General features: G+C 44.9%; 1 protein-coding gene across 1 annotated transcript in view; it reads left to right on the top strand.

Annotated features, from left to right (window-relative positions):
* LOC127635172 (serine/threonine-protein phosphatase 4 regulatory subunit 1-like) overlaps positions 1–21,973 on the top strand; it is a 29,749-nt gene that overhangs the window by 4,371 nt on the left and 3,405 nt on the right. Inside the window, exons 3-19 of the mRNA XM_052115027.1 lie at positions 313–442; positions 1,569–1,675; positions 3,150–3,292; positions 3,365–3,511; positions 3,600–3,707; positions 6,036–6,101; positions 6,491–6,649; positions 8,862–8,989; positions 9,092–9,690; positions 12,722–12,849; positions 12,934–13,035; positions 13,110–13,295; positions 13,404–13,565; positions 13,714–13,814; positions 14,719–14,839; positions 15,436–15,567; positions 17,814–17,955. Coding sequence (XP_051970987.1) covers positions 313–442; positions 1,569–1,675; positions 3,150–3,292; positions 3,365–3,511; positions 3,600–3,707; positions 6,036–6,101; positions 6,491–6,649; positions 8,862–8,989; positions 9,092–9,690; positions 12,722–12,849; positions 12,934–13,035; positions 13,110–13,295; positions 13,404–13,565; positions 13,714–13,814; positions 14,719–14,839; positions 15,436–15,567; positions 17,814–17,955 — 2,661 coding nt within the window. The remainder of the gene's footprint in view (positions 1–312; positions 443–1,568; positions 1,676–3,149; positions 3,293–3,364; positions 3,512–3,599; positions 3,708–6,035; positions 6,102–6,490; positions 6,650–8,861; positions 8,990–9,091; positions 9,691–12,721; positions 12,850–12,933; positions 13,036–13,109; positions 13,296–13,403; positions 13,566–13,713; positions 13,815–14,718; positions 14,840–15,435; positions 15,568–17,813; positions 17,956–21,973) is intronic.

Raw genomic sequence — 21,973 nt, 5'->3', positions numbered from 1 at the left:
GTTATCAGTGTGTGTGTGTGTGTGTGTGTGTGTGTGTGTGCGTGCTATGGTACAGTGGTGGTATCAGATGGCGCTGAATGGCATGTTCATACTGTGGTCAATGTCATGAATGTATATTCTGAGATATATAAATATATACAGAACTGCCCTGACATCATCAAAACAAACTAAATGTTCATTTCCTCTGTTATGAAACAGTTTTAATAATTGTATGATGTGTGAGATCTTTATACATCAGAGAGAACACACACACACACATTACATCAGCTGATCGGATGAGGATTGTTGTGATGCTCTTGATGTCTCTGTTAGTTGGTGTGGATGGATACGGCTCCGACAGCATCATTATACCTTCAGCGCTGGACTTTGTGTCTCAGGATGAGATGTTGACTCCTCTGGGGCGACTTGATAAATACATCAGTAGCGAGAACGTCTTTAACAGGTAAACGTGTCACCTCGTTTGAAACTCTCACACTGAAATATGGCTGTTGTACATACATACTAATGTTTCTGTGCGTTCGCATTGCCCGGAGGATCTTCTACATTTGCCATAATGTGTGCAGTATACAGCCAGAGCACACTGCACACAATATCCCACAATGCAATGTGCTCGACGTTACATTTCCAGTGTGACGAATGATCCAGAACTAATGTCAGATGTGACACTAACATCTTTTTTGACTCCTTGTTTATAAGTCTAGTGATGGGCATTATCAAGCAATTTTGTAATCCAGTACCCCAAACCACCAAAACTTTTTGGGGGAATTTCTCCTCTTTTTCTCCCCAATGTGGAACGCCCAATTCCCAATGCGCTCCAAGTCCTCGTAGTGGCGTAGTGACTTGCCTCAATCCAGGTGGCGGAGGACGAATCTCAGTTGCCTCCGCGTCTGAGACCATCAATCCACGCATCTTATCATGTGACTTATTGAGCGCGTTACCATGGAGACGTAGCACTTGTGGAGGCTTCACGCTATTCTCCGCAGCATCCACGCACAACTCGCCACACGCCCCACCGAGAGCGAGAACCACATTATAGCGACCACGAGGAGGTTACCCCATGTGACTCTACCCTCCCTAGCAACCGGTCCAATTTGGTTGCTAAGGAGACCTGACTGTAGTCACTCACCACACGCCCCACCGAGAGTCGAGAACCACATTATAGTGACCATGATTAGGTTACCCCATGTTTTTTTTAATAGTCGACGAGTTGGTGCACGAGTCGTACACATCCCTATATTTAAGGCATTTATTTTACAAACTATTAAAATGCAAAGTAACTATTTATGGGATTATAACTGATGCCACTCGCTAAAATTAAACATGGACTGCATTGAGGTCATACGGTCCTATTTTGTTAAAAATAAAATATTGTCACTGATGCCTCTCGACCTCTTCAATGAGTATCTCCCTGCTGCTGGATGTGATGATTTAGTGATGGAGGCTCTGGGGTCAAGACCTTTAGTTGCCATGGACACTGTAACTGTATCACACTACTAACCTATGCACACATATGAGGCACACGCAGGCTGTCAGACGTGTGCTCATCCTATTGTTCATGTGTGTTTCAGGCAGATGGTGGCGCGCAGTCTTCTGGACACACTGCGAGCGGTCAGTGATGACGAGAGAGAGTGTGTGTCCCTGCTGGAGAGGATAAACCGACTCGCTGATGACTTGGGTACAACTTTATATATGTTTATATGTATATATAATGTTGTGTACATGCTGTAGGGGAAGCCCCATAGACAGCATGTGGAAGCTTCACGCTGTTCTCCACGTCTTCCACGCGCCCCACCGAGAGCGACATTATAGCGACCACGAGGAGGTTACCCCATGTTTGACTACCCTACCTAGCAACCGGGCCAATTTGGTTGCTAGGGAGGGTAGTCAAACATGTGGTAACCTCCTCGTGGTCGTGATTAGTGGAATTACTGTCTGGAGTCACAAGTTCGAATCCAGGTCGAGCTGAGTGACTCCAGTCAGGTCTCCTTAGCAACCAAATTGGCCTGGTTGCTAGGGAGGGTAGAGTAACATGGGGTAACCTCCTCATGGTCATGATTAGTAGAATTACTGTCTGGAGTCGCAAGTTCAAATCCAGGTCGAGCTGAGTGACTCCAGCCAGGTCTCCTTAGCAACTAAATTGGCCTGGTTGCTAGGTAGGGTAGAGTCACATTGGGTAAACTCCTCATGGTCATGATTAGTGGAATTACTGTCTGGAGTCACAAGTTCGAATCCAGGTCGAGCTGAGTGACTCCAGTCAGATCTCCTTAGCAACCAAATTGGCCTGGTTGCTAGGGAGGGTAGAGTAACATGGGGTAACCTCCTCATGGTCATGATTAGTAGAATTACTGTCTGGAGTCGCAAGTTCAAATCCAGGTCGAGCTGAGTGACTCCAGCCAGGTCTCCTTAGCAACTAAATTGGCCTGGTTGCTAGGTAGGGTAGAGTCACATTGGGTAAACTCCTCATGGTCATGATTAGTGGAATTACTGTCTGGAGTCACAAGTTCGAATCCAGGTCGAGCTGAGTGACTCCAGTCAGGTCTCCTTAGCAACCAAATTGGCCTGGTTGCTAGGGAGGGTAGAGTAACATGGGGTAACCTCCTCATGGTCATGATTAGTAGAATTACTGTCTGGAGTCGCAAGTTCAAATCCAGGTCGAGCTGAGTGACTCCAGCCAGGTCTCCTTAGCAACCAAATTGGCCCGGTTGCTAGGGAGGGTAGAGTCACATGGGGGTAACCTCGTGGTCGCTATAATGTGGTTCTCGCTCTCGGTGGGGCGTGTGGTGAGTGACTCCAGCCAGGTCTCCTTAGCAACCAAATTGTCCCGGTTGCTAGGGAGGGTAGAGTCACATGGGGTAACCTCCTCGTGGTCGCTATAATGTGGTTCTCGCTCTCGGTGGGGCGTGTGGCGAGTTGTGCGTGGATGCCGCAGAGAATAGCGTGAAGCCTCCACACGCGCTACGTCTCCACGGTAACCCGCTCAAGAAGTCACGTGATAAGATGCACGGATTGACTGTCTCAGACGCAACTGAGATTCCTCACATGTTTCCAGTCATGTTGTTTATCTGATGTAAGCACACGGCTCTGTGATGTAATGCGGTATTTGATCTCAGTGTGTCTCTGATGTAGTTTTAAAGACGTTTATCCCGCAGAGCCGACGGTTCGAGCAGAGCTTATGGAACAAATCCCACACATCGCCATATTCTGTCAGGAGAACCGACCCTCCATTCCTTTCGCTTTCTCAAAGTACCTCTTACCCATCGTCGTGAGATACCTCGCCGACCAGAACAACCTGGTGAGTGTGCGAGCTCTCTATAACACTGCGGTCATCTATGAGCGAAGGATTATAACCATTTCCTCCTGTAAGGTTCGTAAGACGAGTCAAGCGGCGCTGCTGGTTCTGCTGGAGCAGGAACTCATCGACAGAGGAGACGTGGAGAGTCTGGTGTGTCCCATGTTAGTGGACCTCACCGCTCCCGACAGCAATGATGACGTCAAAACCGAAGCCATGGCGGTGAGCGTCTGTTCTTTGTTCTGGAAGGTGTTCTGTGGCTGACGGGATGTGTGGGAGTTTGAGAGATTGCATTTGTTTTTGTCTCCAGATTATTTGTAAGATGGCACCGATGGTGGGCAAGGACATCACAGAGCGACTCTTCCTGCCGCGATTCTGCGAGATGTCCTGCGACTGCCGAATGTTTCATGTGCGCAAGGTGGGTGATTCTGATTGGCTCATGTGCAGCAGTAATGAACGGGAACTAAAAATGGGTTTATCTCCCCAATTCCTAATGTGCTCCAAGTCCTCGTGGTGGCGTAGTGACTCCTCAATCCGGGTGGCGGCATAGTGACTCGCCTCAATCCGGGTGGCGGAGGACGAATCTCAGTTGCCTCCGCATCTGAGACCGTCAATCCGCACAACTTATCACGTGACTTGTTGAGCACGTTACCATGGAGACGTAGCACGTGTGGAGGCTTATCTCCACGGCATCCACGCACAACTCACCGCACGCCCCACCGAGAACGAGGAGGTTACCCCATGTGACTCCACCCTCCCTAGCAACCGGCCCAATTTGGTTGCTAAGGAGACCTGACTGGAGTCGCTCACCACACGCCCCACCGAGAGCGAGAACCACATTATAGCGACCACAAGGAGGTTACCCCATGTGACTCTACCCTCCCTAGCAACCGGGCCAACTTGATTGCTAAGGAGACCTGGCTGGCATAAAAGGTCCCCCTTAAAGGGGACCTATTATGCAAAATGCACTTTTACATGGTGTTTGTACATGTGAGTCGACAGTGTACACAACCACCCTACAATAAGTCCACCCACTCTTCTTTCTTATATTTCTATTAATCAAAAACGGTGTCAAAAAGAACGGTTTTCGTTACTTTAGAGCTGGCCATGGCCACGACTGGTGACGGACTCTGCCCTATTATCATAGCTCCTCCCCTGAGTGATGTACACACAGTCCTGGAGCAGATACAGTGAGAAGAATGTCTCATAAGTGTTCTGTTGTTGTTGTTGTTGTTGCTGTAGTAACCGAAGCACGAGCTGTAAAGGCACAGCCCTCTGAGCAGCAGCTCATTTGCATTTAAAGAGACATGCACATATGAAATCAGTGTGTTTTTGATTCCACCCAAAAAGAGGCGTTTATAACATGATATAATAAATGATCCATGGGGTATTATGAGCAGAAACTTCACTGACACATTCTCGGGACACCTGAGACTCATATTACATACAGTAAAAAGAGGCATAATTGGTCTCCTTTAATACAGATTTGATGCTATCGGGTTATGATTCAGAAGCAGATCTGTAATTAAAGGGGTCATGACATGAGAAACCAAATTTGCCTTGATCTTTTGGTATATAAGAGGTCTTTGTATCATTAAAACGTCCTGCAAGTTTAATATTTTAAGACGTCCTCCCCATTCTAAACGAATCATTTATTTAATCAAGCTCAAAATACAGCTCGTTCTGGATTCATGGTTAGAAGTGACGTGACGGTTAGAAGTGACGTAACAGCGTTTGCATATGACCGCCTCCAGCACAAGATAACTACGCTTTAAGCGCAAGACAACTACGCTCATTTCAGTATCGCCGTGCGCCTCACAAGTATTCAGTCGATGGACAGCGAGCTCTGACAGAGACTACTTGTGCACAGGAAAATTACGATGCCACACAGATGTGCTGTTCCTGGCTGTGGTCAAACAAAACCTCTGAATAAGCTGCCGAAAGATCCAGACGTCAGGGAAAAATGGATGCAGTTTATTTTTTGCGGACGTCCCAGTCACGGCAGTGTTAACTTAAGCGTTTGTTCTGTACATTTTAAGGATGACTGTTTTGAGAACAAATCTCAATATGATGCTGGCTTTGCCAGAAAACTGTTGCTCAAAGATAAGTCCGTGCCGACTATTCTGGGAACAACGACGACGCAAACTGTAAGTAATCTATTTTAAACTTTAAACTACTTTTTAAAGCGCAATTTCATTCATTATGAATAATCACAGTGTTTTTACTTAGTTTACTTGCATATTGTTCTGGCTGGAGCGTCAATAATTGATACATAGGCACTGACGTTAGCCAATCATAACAGTGGGCGTTAACACTGAAGTCTTAAATGGAAAACGCCCCCAAAACAGACTGTTTGAATCAGAGGATGAGAAACAGGGTGGGAAAAGGTCATAAATCACTAGATTTTAAAAGTTTTTCTTAAAAAAAAATATATTAATACTATAATTGCACCTAAGGGAACATAATAATACAATAAAAAAAACCATGTCATGACCCCTTTAAATGATAATTAACTGCTTGTTATGATTTCTATGCTGGTAAATCATCCTCTCTTTAGATCTGGCAACACTAACTGTTATTACATCCACTTTAAAGAACGTTATTAACCGTTCTGTTATTTCATTCTAACCGGTTATCGTTTGGAAAGGAGACTGCAAACACCGGAATGGAAACCTTTAGTTTTTAGTTCCTGGTTAAAAAGATGTCGTCCTCATTGGCTGATCTCAGATGTGTTTGTGTTTGACAGGTGTGTGCAGCAAACTTTGGTGATATCTGCAGTGTTGTTGGAGGAGAAGCTACAGAGGAGCTGCTGGTATGTTGCATACAGGGGAAGCGGGGCTAGTTATCACAAGCATATTGCATTTCAGGAACTATAATGTTGATTTTTAGACGAGTTAAAGTCTATAAGTAACACTTATATTTTTTTTTTTAACAAAAATAGAAATATCCCAAAAACTATTAAAATGTCTTTGTTTCCTGGCTAATAATGGTGTAAATGTCCAATTGTTTTTTTGTATTCGTGACCTTAGTTTTTTAGTCTAAACAGAAATTGCCTTTGAAAAATAAACCCACTCTGAACACAAACGTACTGTTTACTGGAGTAAAGACACAACTCGCTGTCATGTGATTGCGTGCAGGGTGATGATGTCATCAGCTCAGTGATTGTTTAATTGTTGTTCTCTTCCTCTGTTTCCTGTCCAGCTGCCACGGTTTTTCCAGCTTTGTTCGGATAACGTGTGGGGCGTTCGGAAGGCTTGTGCAGAATGTTTCATGACCGTTTCCTCAGCGACATCTCCTGAAGTGCGGCGGACAAAACTTGCATCTCTGTTTATCAGTCTGATCAGCGACCCCTCGCGTTGGGTGAGTCACGTCATCAGTTTAATCAGTATGCACACAGTGGAATTGGGTTTATTATCCTCCTGAGACCCGAGCGTGACTGCTGTGTGTAGTAGCACCTAATAAACATGCAAAAAAAATCTAGAGCAAATAGTTTTCTTATGGAAAGGCAGCAGGACTAAGTTGTGAAATTTTAAGTAATGCCGAACTATAGAGAGTCAGATTTTATTTTCATCAAATAGTTTTTGTGTTCTGGAGTGTTGATTATTCATGAGATGTTACAGACATTACAGCTGGTTTTCTATAAAGCTGCTTTGGAACATTGTGCATTGGGGAAAGCACAAAAAAAATTATCTTAATCACAATTAATCTAAATTATTTATTGAGCGTATTGTGTTTGGTAGTTCGGGGAACAGACACAGTCTCTATCCTTCCTGACCTGGGCCCCAGTTAGTCAAATACTATCATTATTAAGACTATGAGCCAAATTAGCAGATGTTCGGATTAGCCAGTTTGTCTGCTTCCTGACCTGGGCCCCAGTTAGACAAATATTATCATTTTTAAGACTATGAGCCAAATTAGCAGATGTTCGGATTAGCCAGTTTGTCTGCTTCCTGACCTGGGCCCCAGTTAATCAAATACTATCATTATTAAGACTATGAGCCAAATTAGCAGATGTTTGGATTAGTCAGTTTGTCTGCTTCCTGACCTGGCCCCAGTTAGTCAAATACTATCATTATTAAGACTATGAGCCAAATTAGCAGATGTTTGGATTAGCCAGTTTGTCTGCTTCCTGACCTGGGCCCCAGTTAGTCAAATACTATCATTATTAAGACTATGAGCCAAATTAGCAGATGTTTGGATTAGCCAGTCTGTCTGCTTCCTGACCTGGGCCCCAGTTAGTCAATTACTATCATTATTAAGACTATGAGCCAAATTACTAGAAAGCAGAGCAGCACCTTCCCTTGAGGGATGGAGTCCGTCTCTATTTAGCAGGTCAGGTCTACCCCAAAAACTCTTCCAATTGTCTGTAAATCCAATTTTATTCTTCAGACACCACTCAGACATCCAGTCATTCAGTTACACTAACCTACTATAAACCTCATCACCACGACGAGCAGGGAGGGGACCAGAGCATAATACAGTGTCTGACATCGTTTTTGCAAATTCGCACACCTCTTTAACATTATTTCTCCGACTGGCGAAGCCGTACATCATTAGTGCCGACATGAATTAAAATTTTTGAAAATCTACGTTTCGAATTAGCCAGCACTTGTACATTTTATCTGATGTCAGACGCTCTGGTACCCAAAATGCATTTAACAATGTTGGCTGGAGTCTCTATTTCCACATTACAAACAATAGAATCACCCATAATAAGGGCTCTTTCAACATGATCCTCAGTGGGTGCATCACTGAGTGGGGAGAATCGATTGGTGATCCTAACAGGAACAAGAGAGTGGTGTCTCTTTGCTGAGCGAGTATGCCGCGAGACGTCACCCAAATGCCCTGCTGCAGGGGCTCTACAGCCGGAACCAAATTGTGTATGTTGTTCTCTGTACTACTCGCATCCAAAACAGTATCTACCGGCTTCTCTTTCTCACTGACCTCTACTAGCGTTCGGATGCGAGTCTCTAACTCATTAACCTTCTCCGTCAGCCAAATTCCTTATGTTAATCACATGTGAATCCCTCACTGCTGACGGAAGAAGCTATAGTAAACATGAAGCATTTAATGCAGGAAGCAATAACATGAACGGATGCCATGACTTACCTCAATTGGTTGTTTTTATGGTTGTTTTTGAGCAGTGAGGGTTTGAGATCGATGTGGTTTGATGTGGTTCCTAATCAGCAGGTGTTTGAGCAAATTGTAAAATGGCAAAGGATAAAATTATGAATGTATAAGAATATGAATAAGCAGTGCTAAGCAGGCTAGCAAGCTACAAACGCTCGTACAGCATGCCGGCAGCAACAGGAAGTCATAGAAAGCATTTTACCAATCACAAATTAGCCAAAAGTAAGATACAAAGTAATGTCCAGCATCATCCATTATAAGGGATGCTCCCTTGCTCCCTATTTAGTGAAATGTGTCATTCAAAAAGGACAAAAAAAAAAACAAGTAGTCCATATGACCAATGCATAATATTCAGTATGTGGAACAGACTGAAATTCCAGGTGTTACTCACTGAAAATGTTTTGAAGTGTATAAATGGTCATGTTTTAATTGTGTTAATCAGGTGCGTCAGGCGGCATTTCAGTCTTTGGGTCAGTTCATCTCAACGTTTGCCAGCCTGAACAGTAATGCGGGTCAGTACTTCAGAGAAGCAGGCGGCGAGGGTGACTGGAGCGTGACACGCACGCATAGGTGAGACGAGTAAGTGACAGGCAGATGAAGACGTTTAGTAGAATCAATATTCACTCACTGATGACTCGTTTGGTCTTGTTTGTTTCTTGATCTCTCGTTTAGTGCGAACGCAGATGCTGCGAACAGCTCGTCCTCTCACAGCAGCTCGCAGGAGATGCCTGCGGTCTGTCCGCAGCAGGACTGCATTTCCCACAATCCCTCAGTCTGTGAGGAGCAGGGTGGAGCTGATGTGAGTGAGGAGGGTGGAGGTGAGGAGACCGCAGACGTTCTGACGGACGACGAGTCATGCTGCTCTGCTTCTGATAGTCCTGATTCTAAGTGCCTTCCTGAAGAGACAGAGCCTTCATCTGGACCTGTTGAGGAGCACAACCCACCAATCACAGCACTAGAAGAGCCCTCGGGCTCTCCTGAAAACCCCACAGCAGACGAGACGCCAACCTCCCCTCAGGATCTCCAAGAGAGCATCTTTAGTTTTGAGGAGAACATCTCTGAAGCAGGAGAGCAGAAGACCCCTGACCAGGAGATGTTCAACTCTTTCCAGTACTGGAGGACGCCCATCCCTGAGATCGACCTGGAACTGGAGCTGATGGAGGAGGAGAACCAGCCGTCACGTCTGACCGTGGCTCCAGCACTCGGCAGGAAACAGCTGGTGGAACTCATCGAGAATCTGGAGCCGCATATCGATGACCCTGATGTCAAAGGTGAGCAGAGCTGCTCTCTTAACCTCATATGTTTAGCAACTGTCTTGGGATGTTCCTGGTGAATTTAAATGAGGTAAAAGAACAGAGGTCTCGGGAAGCGGCACTTGATGCTGGTGTTGAACGAAGCGTTGACGCCTCTTGTCATGTGTGGGGCGGTGCTGGCGTTGACAACTCCACTCGTGAAATGCGATTTGTAATGACGAAAGAACATTATTGAAACTCAAAATGATGATTATTGTGGTCTTTTCTGATAAAAGTCACACTCCGCAATTTAAATACTGTAGGAAAATGATCCCGTAGATCTGCTTTGTGTTTATAATTCTTACACTGAAGTCAGGAGATTTAATAAAGGAGAAGGTCGTTATTGAAACTCACTATTATTGATAAAGAATAATGCTCATACTGAACTATAGATCTGCTTTGTAATGTTTAAACGCTATAAATAAAGTGAAGCTTTCAAGCGGAGTTTAGAGTTAACGTAACAAACGTCCCATCCTCCGTCGTGGACTCCAACAATGCCGTGACCGAGTCCAGCGCACTCTCCCTCCCATAGCTCGCCGGTCTAGATAGTGTCCATTTGGTCCAACCACTTCCACTTTTCCTTGATGGTTCTGTCGTCACTTTTAAGTTTATTTAATTTTCCCCTTCACTGTTGGTCGGTCCGGTGGTAGCCGAGTGCATCCAGCAGCTGAGACACTTCCTGGAAGACTTTGTTTCACTCATCGCTAACGAGAAGAACGTCTGCACCTCGTTTATTGACCATGGCGTGGTTTTGCGCACAGCCATTTTCTTTTACAATTCGAATGTTGCATGAACAAATGATACTGCTATCGCTGTTGTTAACTGTAAAACTAGCGAGTTGATGTCCCTTGTCGCCGGTCGTGACGATTCTCTGACCAATCAGTGATCAGCAGGATTTTGACGTCACATTTAGTATCAGCTCGGCTCACTTGGAACCTCGACTGAGATGGTACTAAAAAAGTACCACAGTGGAAAACCCCCAAAAAAGCGAGCGGAGTCTAGACCTAGGGAGGTACCCAGGGGGCATCCTTACCAGATGCCCAAACCACCTCAACTGGCTCCTTTTCACTCCTTTCCTTGTACTCAAATTAATTTTGTTACATCTGCTACATAGAAATGTGACAGTCAACATCGAGGCAACTTAATTTATTCCATTTCCGTGCGTTTGTTTGTTTGTTTGTAAGTGTAAAAAGCTGTACGTCTCCGCAATGGAGGATGGCATCATGACAGTTAGTTTTAAGGAAAGCTTTCCAACTGGGCATGTGGCTCCTTACCATCCAACACAAACCGCAGTGACAGTAGACAGATGCCCTCATATGATGCAAAACCCAACGGGACAACAAACACTATATTGCACGCAGTGCATTCTGGGTACCCGACTGTAAGGGGTTAAGATGGGCAAGGAGGAGGCGAAAACTGGCTTGTCAATATAAATGATAATTGAATGAAAACTTAAACCAAAAGCACAAACATAAACACACACGACGGACATGCCCGGCCCCACCCCCTCTCGAACTGTCATCACCGGCCGACATTCTAGCCTGGCCCCACCCCCTCTGCTCCACACTCCTCCCGGCATTACCTCAGGCTGGGGTGCCACCGGCATGACCTACATCCCCCCCCCCCCCTTTCCCTGGGGAGGGGCGTGCTTTGCGCCCCGTCAGGTCATCCCTGCCTTACTCGACCTGGGAGGAGACAGGAGGGGAAAACGACAACAAAAAATAGGCGAGGAAAAAGGTCAACACGGTGCGACAGAGAGAGGAGAGAGCGAACACTACGCCACACTCTCCGGCGGATGACAGCCGCTCCTCTCCGGCGAACCGGAGTCAAATCTCCGACCCCCAGCGGACAGGATGCCCCTCTGCTTTTCTGGCGGCACCTGGGGACATTCCTCCACCCCTGGTAGCGGACCTGCCACTCCAGGCGATCGGGGAGTTACTTCTCTCCTCCCCTCGCAGACGGCGGTCTAACTTTGACCCCTCCGTATTTCTGGGGGACGGCAGGGCACTCCTCCGCCCCTGGCAGTGGCTCCATCGCTCCAGGAGGTCGGGGAATCCAGTCCCCACTCACCCCGCGGATGGCGGCCTTTCCCCGTGTCCGGGCGGTCGGGCTACTCCGTCACTCGGCAGATGGTAGCGCCGCTCCCCTGGGTGGACGGTAGTGTCCAGGACTCTGCGACGGGCATCCCTCCTCCTTCCCGTGTTTTCGGAACCAATGTAAAACTGTTAAGATGGGCAAGGAGGAGGCGAGAACCGGCTTGTCAATATAAATGATAATTGAATGAAAACTTAAACCAAAAGCACAAACATAAACACATTACGGACATGCCCGTAATTCTCTCTCTCTCTTGAACTGTCGTCACTGGCCGCCTTTATCCCTCGTGCGCCTCATCGGGCCGATTGGGGACCGGGCGTGCAACATTCTAGCCCCGCCCCCCTCCGCTCCACACCGACATTACATGCACTTCATATCAGGTTATAGCCAATGAAAAAAAAGATATGCCGAGGCAAATTGATTGTTACCTTCCGTTTTACACATTTAAATGATGTTAAGGTGTTACGTTAGCTCATTTTAAGTAACTGCATTTTACAAGGAACATAAAGGCATTTTTCCAGTGTGTGATCACAGACAAACACATCATGAATATATGAGTATATCCGAATACTGTGTATTTACACACTGCAGTTGCAGTCCTGCAACACACTCTTACAGTCACCGCTGGAGTAAAGCAGCTTTGTGTTGGGAAGGAAACGAGCACAGGAACTTGCCAAAACATTGAGCTGAAAAAAAGAAGTGTGATGTCAGCACTGCCGCATTCATGTCATGCTTTTAGTTCTGAAGTAACACGTCTTGACATGCGTTTCCCTTCTGAGACTTATGAGTGTTGAGCTGTACAGATGAGTGGAGGGAGCCGCTCCTTTATCTCAAACGAGATATGAGTCCGTAACGCACACGATAACAATCTGTGATTTATATGAACCGAGCATGAAACAATGTGTTTGTGTTTCAGCACAAGTGGACGTCCTGACGGCCGCTCTGAGAGCTTCAGTTCTGGACTCCTTCATGGAGCCTCGAGCGGCCCGATCCAACCCCTTCTGCTCCCAGCACACGCGTGAACTCCTCCGAGACGAGACGCAGGTGAACATCACACACCTCTGGCTGAACTCTTGCATGACGATTAGCGGTAAGCGATAAGTGTGTGTGTGTGTGTGTGTGTTTCAGAGGCGTGACTCCGCCCTGCAGGGGATCCGTGATGATGATGACTCGGATGTGAGTGACAGCAGCGTGAACCCTGAAGACGACGAGCACAAATCCAAACATCAGGTGAGTCTGCGGTCTGAATGATACTTTAACCCATTGTGCTCCGCTCTGACTGTGTGCATATACGCTCTCTGCAGGACGTGGTTCCTCAAGCATTACTGGATCAGTACCTGTCCATGACGGACCCGTCTCGCGCTCAGACCGTGGACATGGAGATCGCCAAACACTGCGCCTACAGTCTGCCCGGCGTCGCGCTCACGTTAGGACGGCAGAACTGGCACTGCCTGCGAGACACGTACGAGACGCTCGCCTCCGACATGCAGGTCAGAGTTAAAGATGACGTGTTGAATGGTTAAAATGCAAACCCGGAGATGCTCCTGAAGCTTAATAAGAGGTGTGTCTCCTCTAATATCTGCTCTTCATGTCGTCAGTGGAAGGTGAGGAGGACGTTGGCGTTCTCCATCCATGAGCTGGCTCTGATTCTGGGTGATCAGCTGACCGCGGCTTACCTGGTGCCCGTCTTCAACGGCTTCCTGAAGGATCTGGATGAGGTTCGGATCGGAGTTCTCAAGCATCTCTACGACTTCCTCAAGGTGTGACCGTCATCATTCACATCACCTTACATGTTCATGAAATAAGAAACACAATCAGTCAGGTGATGTCACAGGTGGGGGCGGAGTCACAGCTCGTTTGGGAGATGAGGGGGGAGTTTGATGACGTTGTTCTCTGTTCCTCTTGCAGCTGTTGCATCAGGACACCAGGCGTAAATATCTGTACCAGCTGCAGGAGTTTCTAGTGACGGACAACAGCCGCAACTGGAGGTTCCGCTCGGAGCTCGCCGAGTACGACTGACACACAGTCATTCATGCATACATGCATTCATTAATTCATACATTAATTCATTCATTCATACATGCATTCATACATTAATTCATTCATACATGCATTCATTCATTCATTAATTCATACATTCATTCATTCATTAATTCATACATGCATTCATACATTAATTAATTCATTCATACATGCATTCACTCATTCATTAATTCATACAGGCATTCATACATTAATTCATTCATACATGCATTCATTCATTCATTAATTCATACATGCATTCATACATTAATTCATTCATACATGCATTCATTAATTCATACATGCATTCATACATTAATTCATTCATACATGCATTCATTCATTAATTCATACATGCATTCATTCATTCATACATGCATTCATACATTAATTAATTCATACATGCATTCATTAATTCATACATTAATTCATTCATACATGCATTCATTCATTCATACATGCATTCATACATTAATTCATTCATACATTCATTCATTCATTCATACATGCATTCATACATTAATTCATACATTAATTCATTCATACATGCATTCATTCATTCATATCATTCATTCATTCATTCATACATGCATTCATTCATGCATGCATTCATTCATACATGCATTCATTCATGCATGCATTCATTCATGCATGCATTCATTCATACATGCATTCATACATTAATTCATTCATTCATACATGCATTCATTCATTAATTCATTCATACATGCATTCATTCATTAATTCATACATGCATGCATGCATTCATTCATTAATTCATACATTAATTTTATCAACGATTGTCCTCATTCAGCCAGAACACATTCACACAGTGTGTGTTTCCGTGCGCGTGTTTCCGTGTGTATGCGTGTTTCCGCGTGTGCGTTTCAGGCAGCTGGTGTTGTTGTTGGAGTTGTACAGCGCACAGGACGTCCACGATTATCTGCGACCGCTGGCCTTCTGTCTGTGCACAGACCGTGTGGCGTCTGTCCGGTGGACGTCCTACAGACTGGTACTGACACCGCATGTGAAGTTTAAGACCCCATTTACACATGCATTAACATGGCTGATGGAATGCTATCAGACAGCACTCGAGCACATGTCAGGTGTAAATGTGGCCTAGATGCATTGTGACCGGATCATTGTGATGTGTGAATCCGGATTCAGACCACATTCAAAGGTGTTCTGCAGATACAACTACACATGTAATTAAAGGGATAGTTCACCAGAAATTTAAATACAGTCATTATCTACTCACCCTCATCTTGTTCTAAACAAGAATGACTCTATTTTACACAAAGAAATTATATTAATAAATAAATTGTGCTCGGGGGGGTGGGGGGGGGTAGTACTGACGCTGACTAGCACACCTCGAGACGTGAGTTTGAATCCAGGGCGTGCTGAGTGACTCCAGTCAGGTCTCCTTAGCAACCAAATTGGCCCGGTTGCTAGGGAGGGTAGAGTCACATGGGGTAACCTCCTCGTGGGTTTAACCAGGTTCTATATTGATATGAATGTTAATGCAAGCTGTAAATGGGACCTAAACTTCACTAAGTGTGAATGGCATCATATAAATGCCCTGATAACGATTGTGTGTGTGTGTCTCAGGTCAGTGAGATCATCAGGAAGTTGTCGTCATCGTCTTCGTCTCTGCTGGTGAATTTTCTCAGCGAGCTGGTGGAGAAGTTCTGTCACTCTCAGAAGTGGTCTGGACGCCAAGCGTTTGCCTTCGTCTGTCAGGTGACACACAGATATTTACTTATTTATCTAGTCTGGTGACAACTGAAAACCTTTCAGATAAACACGTGAGCCTTTATTGATTTACGAGTAGCACTTTATTTACTCTTTATTTAGCAGGGCTAAAATGAACGACAGCTAGTCGACTAACGGCTAAAATGAACGACAGCTAGTCGACTAACGGCTAAAATGAACGACAGCTAGTCGACTAACGGCTAAAATGAACGACAGCTAGTCGACTAATGGCTAAAATGAACGACTGCTAGTCGACTAACGGCTTAAAAGAACGACTGCTAGTCGACTAACGGCTTAAATGAAGGACTACTAGTCCACTAACGGCTTAAATGAACGACAGCTAGTCGACTAACGGCTTAAATGAAGCGACTAGCTAGTCCACTAACGGCTTAAATGAAGGACTACTAGTCGACTAACGGCTTAAATGAACGACAGCTAGTCGACTAACGGCTAAAATGAACGACAGCTAGTCGACTAACGGCTTAAATGAATGACAGCTAGTCGACTAACGGCTTAAATGAACGACAGCTAGTCGACTAACGGCTAAAATGAACGACAGCTAGTCGACTAACGGCTAAAATGAACGACAGCTAGTCGACTAATGGCTTAAAAGAACGACTGCTAGTCGACTAACGGCTTAAAAGAACGACTGCTAGTCGACTAACGGCTTAAATGAAGGACTACTAGTCGACTAACGGCTTAAATGAACATCAACTAGTTGACTAACGACTTTAATTTAAGCCGTTAGTCGACTAGTAGTCGTTAATTTAAGACTGCTAGCCGGCTAATGGCTGCTTTGGCCGTCTCTGGACCCCCTGTGCAGTTTTGTAGAGACTATTTTGACTGTTTAGAATTAATTTTTTCTTCTTTTCTTCCGTCAACTTTGAAATAAAAAAAGAAAGTGCAACGTGTAAATGTATATCGTGATAAATATCGATATCGTACAATATGAAAACGATTATCGTGATGATATTTTTGGCCATATCGTCCAGCTCTAGTTTAGCGTTATGAAACTGTTAGCGTGTAGCGGCTTGTATCACAGATTATGGCACTGTTTCAGTACGGTTCGGTATTTGCAATGATCAGAATGTAAGAATACAACATGTGGTGAACACTTTAACAGGTTTACCCTTAATAAATATCATAATTTAACCACATAAACAACGTCAATGTTAGAACTGAGCGTTCCAGATTGGGAGAAATCACGATCATGCTTTTACAACAGTTTTATTACTTAAGCGACTTTAAAGCATGCAGTACCTGAATCAGTGTCTCTGCACTGCAGGAACATGTTTAACCCTTGTGCATCCTTGTGGACATTTTTGGCTTTTTCAGTTTTGTTTTTTTGATAACTTTGTCTGTGTTAATGCTAACTGCATAACATTTTCCACAGGTGTGAATTTTTATTGGAATTTTAATATTTCACCCTATTTTCTTTATAAAAATATTTTTTGCACTAGTTACACAAAATACTCCCTCTTAGCGTCGTTTTGGACAAAAATGCCCCATTGAAACCCATTAAAACTGCGATTTTTAATCCCAGTGCCATTTAACTATAAAATTATGCAATCTTGTTTAACAAGCTTTCATTATGTTGGCAAGGCTTCAAAATTTACATTTTAAATATTTTTTACCAGATCGTGCCATTTTTTCAGGTTTGGCATATCATCGCTTTTGTTGTTGTTTTCTGCTGTTTTTGGCTTATGCATATTATAGAGCCAATTAGATACATTATGAATATATAATTGTGTGAGTGTGTTGGTATGGATTTCAGAGTGTGGTTTGTATGTGTCTGAGGCTCTAATAATAAAAATAAAAAAAATTCTGTTTAGCATTTATTAAATTGAAAATAATTATAATTATTCTTTTTTTTATAAAAAACAACAGTGGCATTATGTAAACAAACCAGCGTTTAAAGTGTTAAAATTCTGAAAATAAATGAATGTTTGGTAATTATGATTAGAGCTGATGCTGGTTAAAAACATTATGTCAGTGAAAGTGGAAAAAAATATAAATCTATAATATTTTTATGACAGTTTTTGGACATGGCCATTTTTGTCCATAATGAACCTATGTGTAACTTTTTTTAATTGATGCACAAGGGTTAATTAATTTGTACATTGGCATATATTAGTGTGTATAAATGCCACCCTGTTGGCAGTGTGGGTAAACCGGCCTCTATTGTGCAGGTTAGTTTGAGCGGTCACTCGCTGAGTTTGTGTGTCTCTCATCAGTTGTCTGTTGAGGAGGATTGTCTGACTCTGGATCAGTTCTCGGAGCATCTGCTGCCTCCACTCATGCAGCTGGTGTGTGATCCAGTGCCCAATGTGCGGGTACTGCTGGCGAAGACCCTGAGACAGACACTGCTGGAGAGAGGTGCAACACACACCTCACGTTAAATACTGTCAGAGTGTGTGTGAGTGTGAGTGTCTGTGTGAGTGAGTTTGTGTGAGAGAGAGTGTCTGTGTGTGTCAGTGTGAGAGAGTGTATGAGTGTCTCTGTGTGTGTGAGCGAGAGTGTATGAGTGTCTGTGTGTGTCAGTGTGAGTGAGTGTGTGTGAGAGAGAGTGTATGAGTGTGTGAGAGAGAGTGTCTGTGTGTGTCAGTGTGAGAGAGTGTGTGAGAGAGAGTGTATGAGTGTGTGTGAGAGAGTGTATGAGTGTGTGAGAGAGAGTGTATGAGTGTGTGAGAGAGAGTGTATGAGTGTGTGAGCGAGAGTGTATGAGTGTGTGAGAGAGTGTATGAGTGTGTGAGAGAGAGTGTATGAGTGTGTGAGAGAGAGTGTATGAGTGTGTGAGAGAGAGTGTATGAGTGTGTGAGAGAGAGTGTATGAGTGAGTGTGTGTGTGAGAGTGTATGAGTGTGAGAGAGAGTGTATGAGTGAGAGTGTGTGAGAGAGAGTGTATGAGTGTGTGAGTGAGAGTGTATGAGTGTGTGAGAGAGAGTGTATGAGTGTGTGAGAGAGAGTGTATGAGTGTGTGAGAGAGAGTGTATGAGTGTGTGAGAGAGTGTATGAGTGTGAGAGAGAGTGTATGAGTGAGTGTGTGTGAGAGAGTGTATGAGTGTGAGAGAGAGTGTGTGAGTGAGAGTGTGTGAGAGAGAGTGTATGAGTGTGTGAGTGAGAGTGTATGAGTGTGTGAGCGAGAGTGTATGAGTGTGTGAGAGAGAGTGTATGAGTGTGTGAGAGTGTATGAGTGTGTGAGAGAGTGTATGAGTGTGTGGAGAGGAGTGTATGAGTGTGTGAGAGAGAGTGTATGAGTGTGTGAGAGAGAGTGTATGAGTGTGTGAGAGAGAGAGTGTATGAGTGTGTGAGAGAGTGTATGAGTGTGAGCGAGAGTGTATGAGTGTGTGAGAGAGAGTGTATGAGTGTGTGAGAGAGAGTGTATGAGTGTGTGAGAGAGAGTGTATGAGTGTGTGAGAGAGAGTGTATGAGTGTGTGAGAGAGAGTGTATGAGTGTGTGAGAGAGAGTGTATGAGTGTGTGAGAGAGAGTGTATGAGTGTGTGAGAGAGAGTGTGTGAGAGAGAGTGTCTGTGTGTGTCAGTGTGAGAGAGTGTATGAGTGTGTGAGAGAGAGTGTGTGAGAGAGAGTGTCTGTGTGTGTCAGTGTGAGAGAGTGTATGAGTGTGTGAGAGAGAGTGTATGAGTGTGTGAGAGAGAGTGTGTGAGAGAGAGTGTCTGTGTGTGTCAGTGTGAGATGAGTGTGTGAGAGAGAGTGTATGAGTGTGTGAGAGAGAGTGTATGAGTGTGTGAGAGAGAGTGTATGAGTGTCTGTGTGTGTCAGTGTGAGAGAGTGTGAGAGAGTGTGTATGAGTGTGTGTGTGAGAGAGTGTATGAGTGTGTGAGAGAGAGTGTATGAGTGTGTGAGAGAGAGTGTATGAGTGTGTGAGAGAGAGTGTGTGAGAGAGAGTGTATGAGTGTCTGTGTGTGTCAGTGTGAGAGAGTGTGTGAGAGAGAGTGTATGAGTGTGTGAGAGAGAGTGTATGAGTGTGTGAGAGAGAGTGTATGAGTGTGTGAGAGAGAGTGTATGAGTGTGAGAGAGAGAGTGTCTGTGTGTGTCAGTGTGAGAGAGTGTGTGTGAGAGAGTGTATGAGTGTGTGAGAGAGAGTGTATGAGTGTGTGAGAGAGAGTGTATGAGTGTGTGAGAGAGAGTGTATGAGTGTGAGAGAGTGTGTGAGAGAGAGTGTATGAGTGTGTGAGAGTGTGTGAGAGTGATGAGTGTAGTGAGAGTGTGAGAGAGTGTGTGAGAGAGAGTGTATGAGTGTGTGAGAGAGAGTGTGTGAGAGAGAGTGTATGGAGTGTGTGAGAGAGTGTGTGAGAGAGAGTGTATGAGTGTGTGAGAGAGAGTGTATGAGTGTGTGAGAGAGAGTGTATGAGTGTGAGAGAGTGTGTGAGAGAGAGTGTATGAGTGTGAGAGAGTGTGTGAGAGAGAGTGTATGAGTGTGTGAGAGAGAGTGTATGAGTGTGAGAGAGTGTGTGAGAGAGAGTGTATGAGTGTGAGAGAGTGTGTGAGAGAGAGTGTATGAGTGTGAGAGAGTGTGTGAGAGAGAGTGTATGAGTGTGTGAGAGAGAGTGTATGAGTGTGAGAGAGTGTGTGAGAGAGAGTGTATGAGTGTGTGAGAGAGAGTGTATGAGTGTGTGAGAGAGAGTGTATGAGTGTGTGAGCAGAGTGTATGAGTGTCTGTGTGTGTCAGTGTGAGAGTGTGTGTGAGAGCGTGTGTCTGTGTGTGTCAGTGTGAGAGAGTGTGTGAGAGAGAGTGTATGAGTGTGTGAGAGAGGGTGTATGAGTGTGTGAGAGAGAGTGTATGAGTGTGTGAGAGAGAGTGTATGAGTGTGTGTGTGTGTCAGTGTGAGAGTGTGTGTGAGGAGAGTGTATGAGTGTGTGAGTCGAGTGTGATGAGTGTGTGAGTGAGAGTGTATGAGGTGTGTGAGAGAGAGTGTATGAGAGTGTGTGTGAGAGAGTGTATGAGTGTGTGAGAGAGTGTATGAGTGTGTGAGTGAGAGTGTATGAGTGTGTGAGAGAGAGTGTATGAGTGTGTGAGTGAGAGTGTATGAGTGTGTGAGAGAGAGTGTATGAGTGTGTGAGAGAGAGTGTATGAGTGTGTGAGAGAGTGTATGAGTGTGTGAGAGAGTGTATGAGTGTGTGAGAGAGTGTATGAGTGTGTGTGAGCGAGAGTGTATGAGTGTGTGAGAGAGAGTGTATGAGTGTGTGAGCGAGAGTGTATGAGTGTGTGAGTGAGAGTGTATGAGTGTGTGAGAGAGAGTGTATGAGTGTGTGAGAGAGAGTGTATGAGTGTGTGAGAGAGAGTGTATGAGTGTATGAGTGTGTGAGCGAGAGTGTATGAGTGTGTGAGCGAGAGTGTATGAGTGTGTGAGCGAGAGTGTATGAGTGTGTGAGAGAGTGTATGAGTGTGTGAGCGAGAGTGTGTGAGAGAGAGTGTATGAGTGTGTGAGAGAGAGTGTATGAGTGTCTGTGTGTGTGAGAGAGTGTATGAGTGTGTGAGTGAGAGTGTATGAGTGAGTGTGTGAGTGAGAGTGTATGAGTGTGTGAGCGAGAGTGTATGAGTGTGTGAGAGAGTGTATGAGTGTCTGTGTGTGTCAGTGTGAGCGAGAGTGTATGAGTGTGTGAGAGAGTGTATGAGTGTCTGTGTGTGTGAGCGAGAATGTATGAGTGTGTGAGCGAGAATGTATGAGTGTGTGAGCGAGAGTGTGTGAGAGAGTGTATGAGTGTGTGAGAGAGTGTATGAGTGTGTGAGAGAGTGTATGAGTGTGTGAGAGAGTGTATGAGTGAGAGTGTATGAGTGTGTGAGAGAGAGTGTGTGAGTGAGAGTGTATGTGTGTGTGAGAGAGTGTATGAGTGTGTGAGTGAGAGTGTATGAGTGTGTGAGAGAGAGTGTATGAGTGTGTGAGAGAGTGTGTGAGTGTGATGAGTGTGTGAGAGAGTGTGAGTGTGAGAGAGTGTATGAGTGTGTGAGAGAGAGTATGAGTGTGTGAGAGAGAGTGTATGAGTGTGTGAGAGAGTGTATGAGTGTGTGAGTGAGAGTGTATGAGTGTGTGAGAGAGTGTATGAGTGTGTGAGAGAGTGTATGAGTGTGTGAGAGAGAGTGTATGAGTGAGAGTGTATGAGTGTGTGAGAGAGAGTGTATGAGTGTGTGAGAGAGAGTGTATGAGTGTGTGAGAGAGAGTGTATGAGTGTGAGAGAGAGTGTATGAGTGTGTGAGAGAGTGTATGAGTGTGTGAGAGAGAGTGTGTGAGAGAGTGTATGAGTGTGTGAGAGAGTGTATGAGTGTGTGAGAGAGAGTGTGTGAGAGAGTGTATGAGTGTGTGAGAGAGTGTATGAGTGTGTGAGAGAGTGTATGAGTGTGTGAGAGAGAGTGTATGAGTGAGAGTGTAGAGTG

This window comes from Xyrauchen texanus, chromosome 42, assembly GCF_025860055.1.
Source record: "Xyrauchen texanus isolate HMW12.3.18 chromosome 42, RBS_HiC_50CHRs, whole genome shotgun sequence".
In the NCBI taxonomy this organism is placed as follows: Eukaryota; Metazoa; Chordata; class Actinopteri; order Cypriniformes; family Catostomidae; genus Xyrauchen; species Xyrauchen texanus.
The sequence above is the reverse complement of the archived record's forward strand: the minus strand, read 5'-3'. Positions and strand labels throughout refer to the sequence as shown.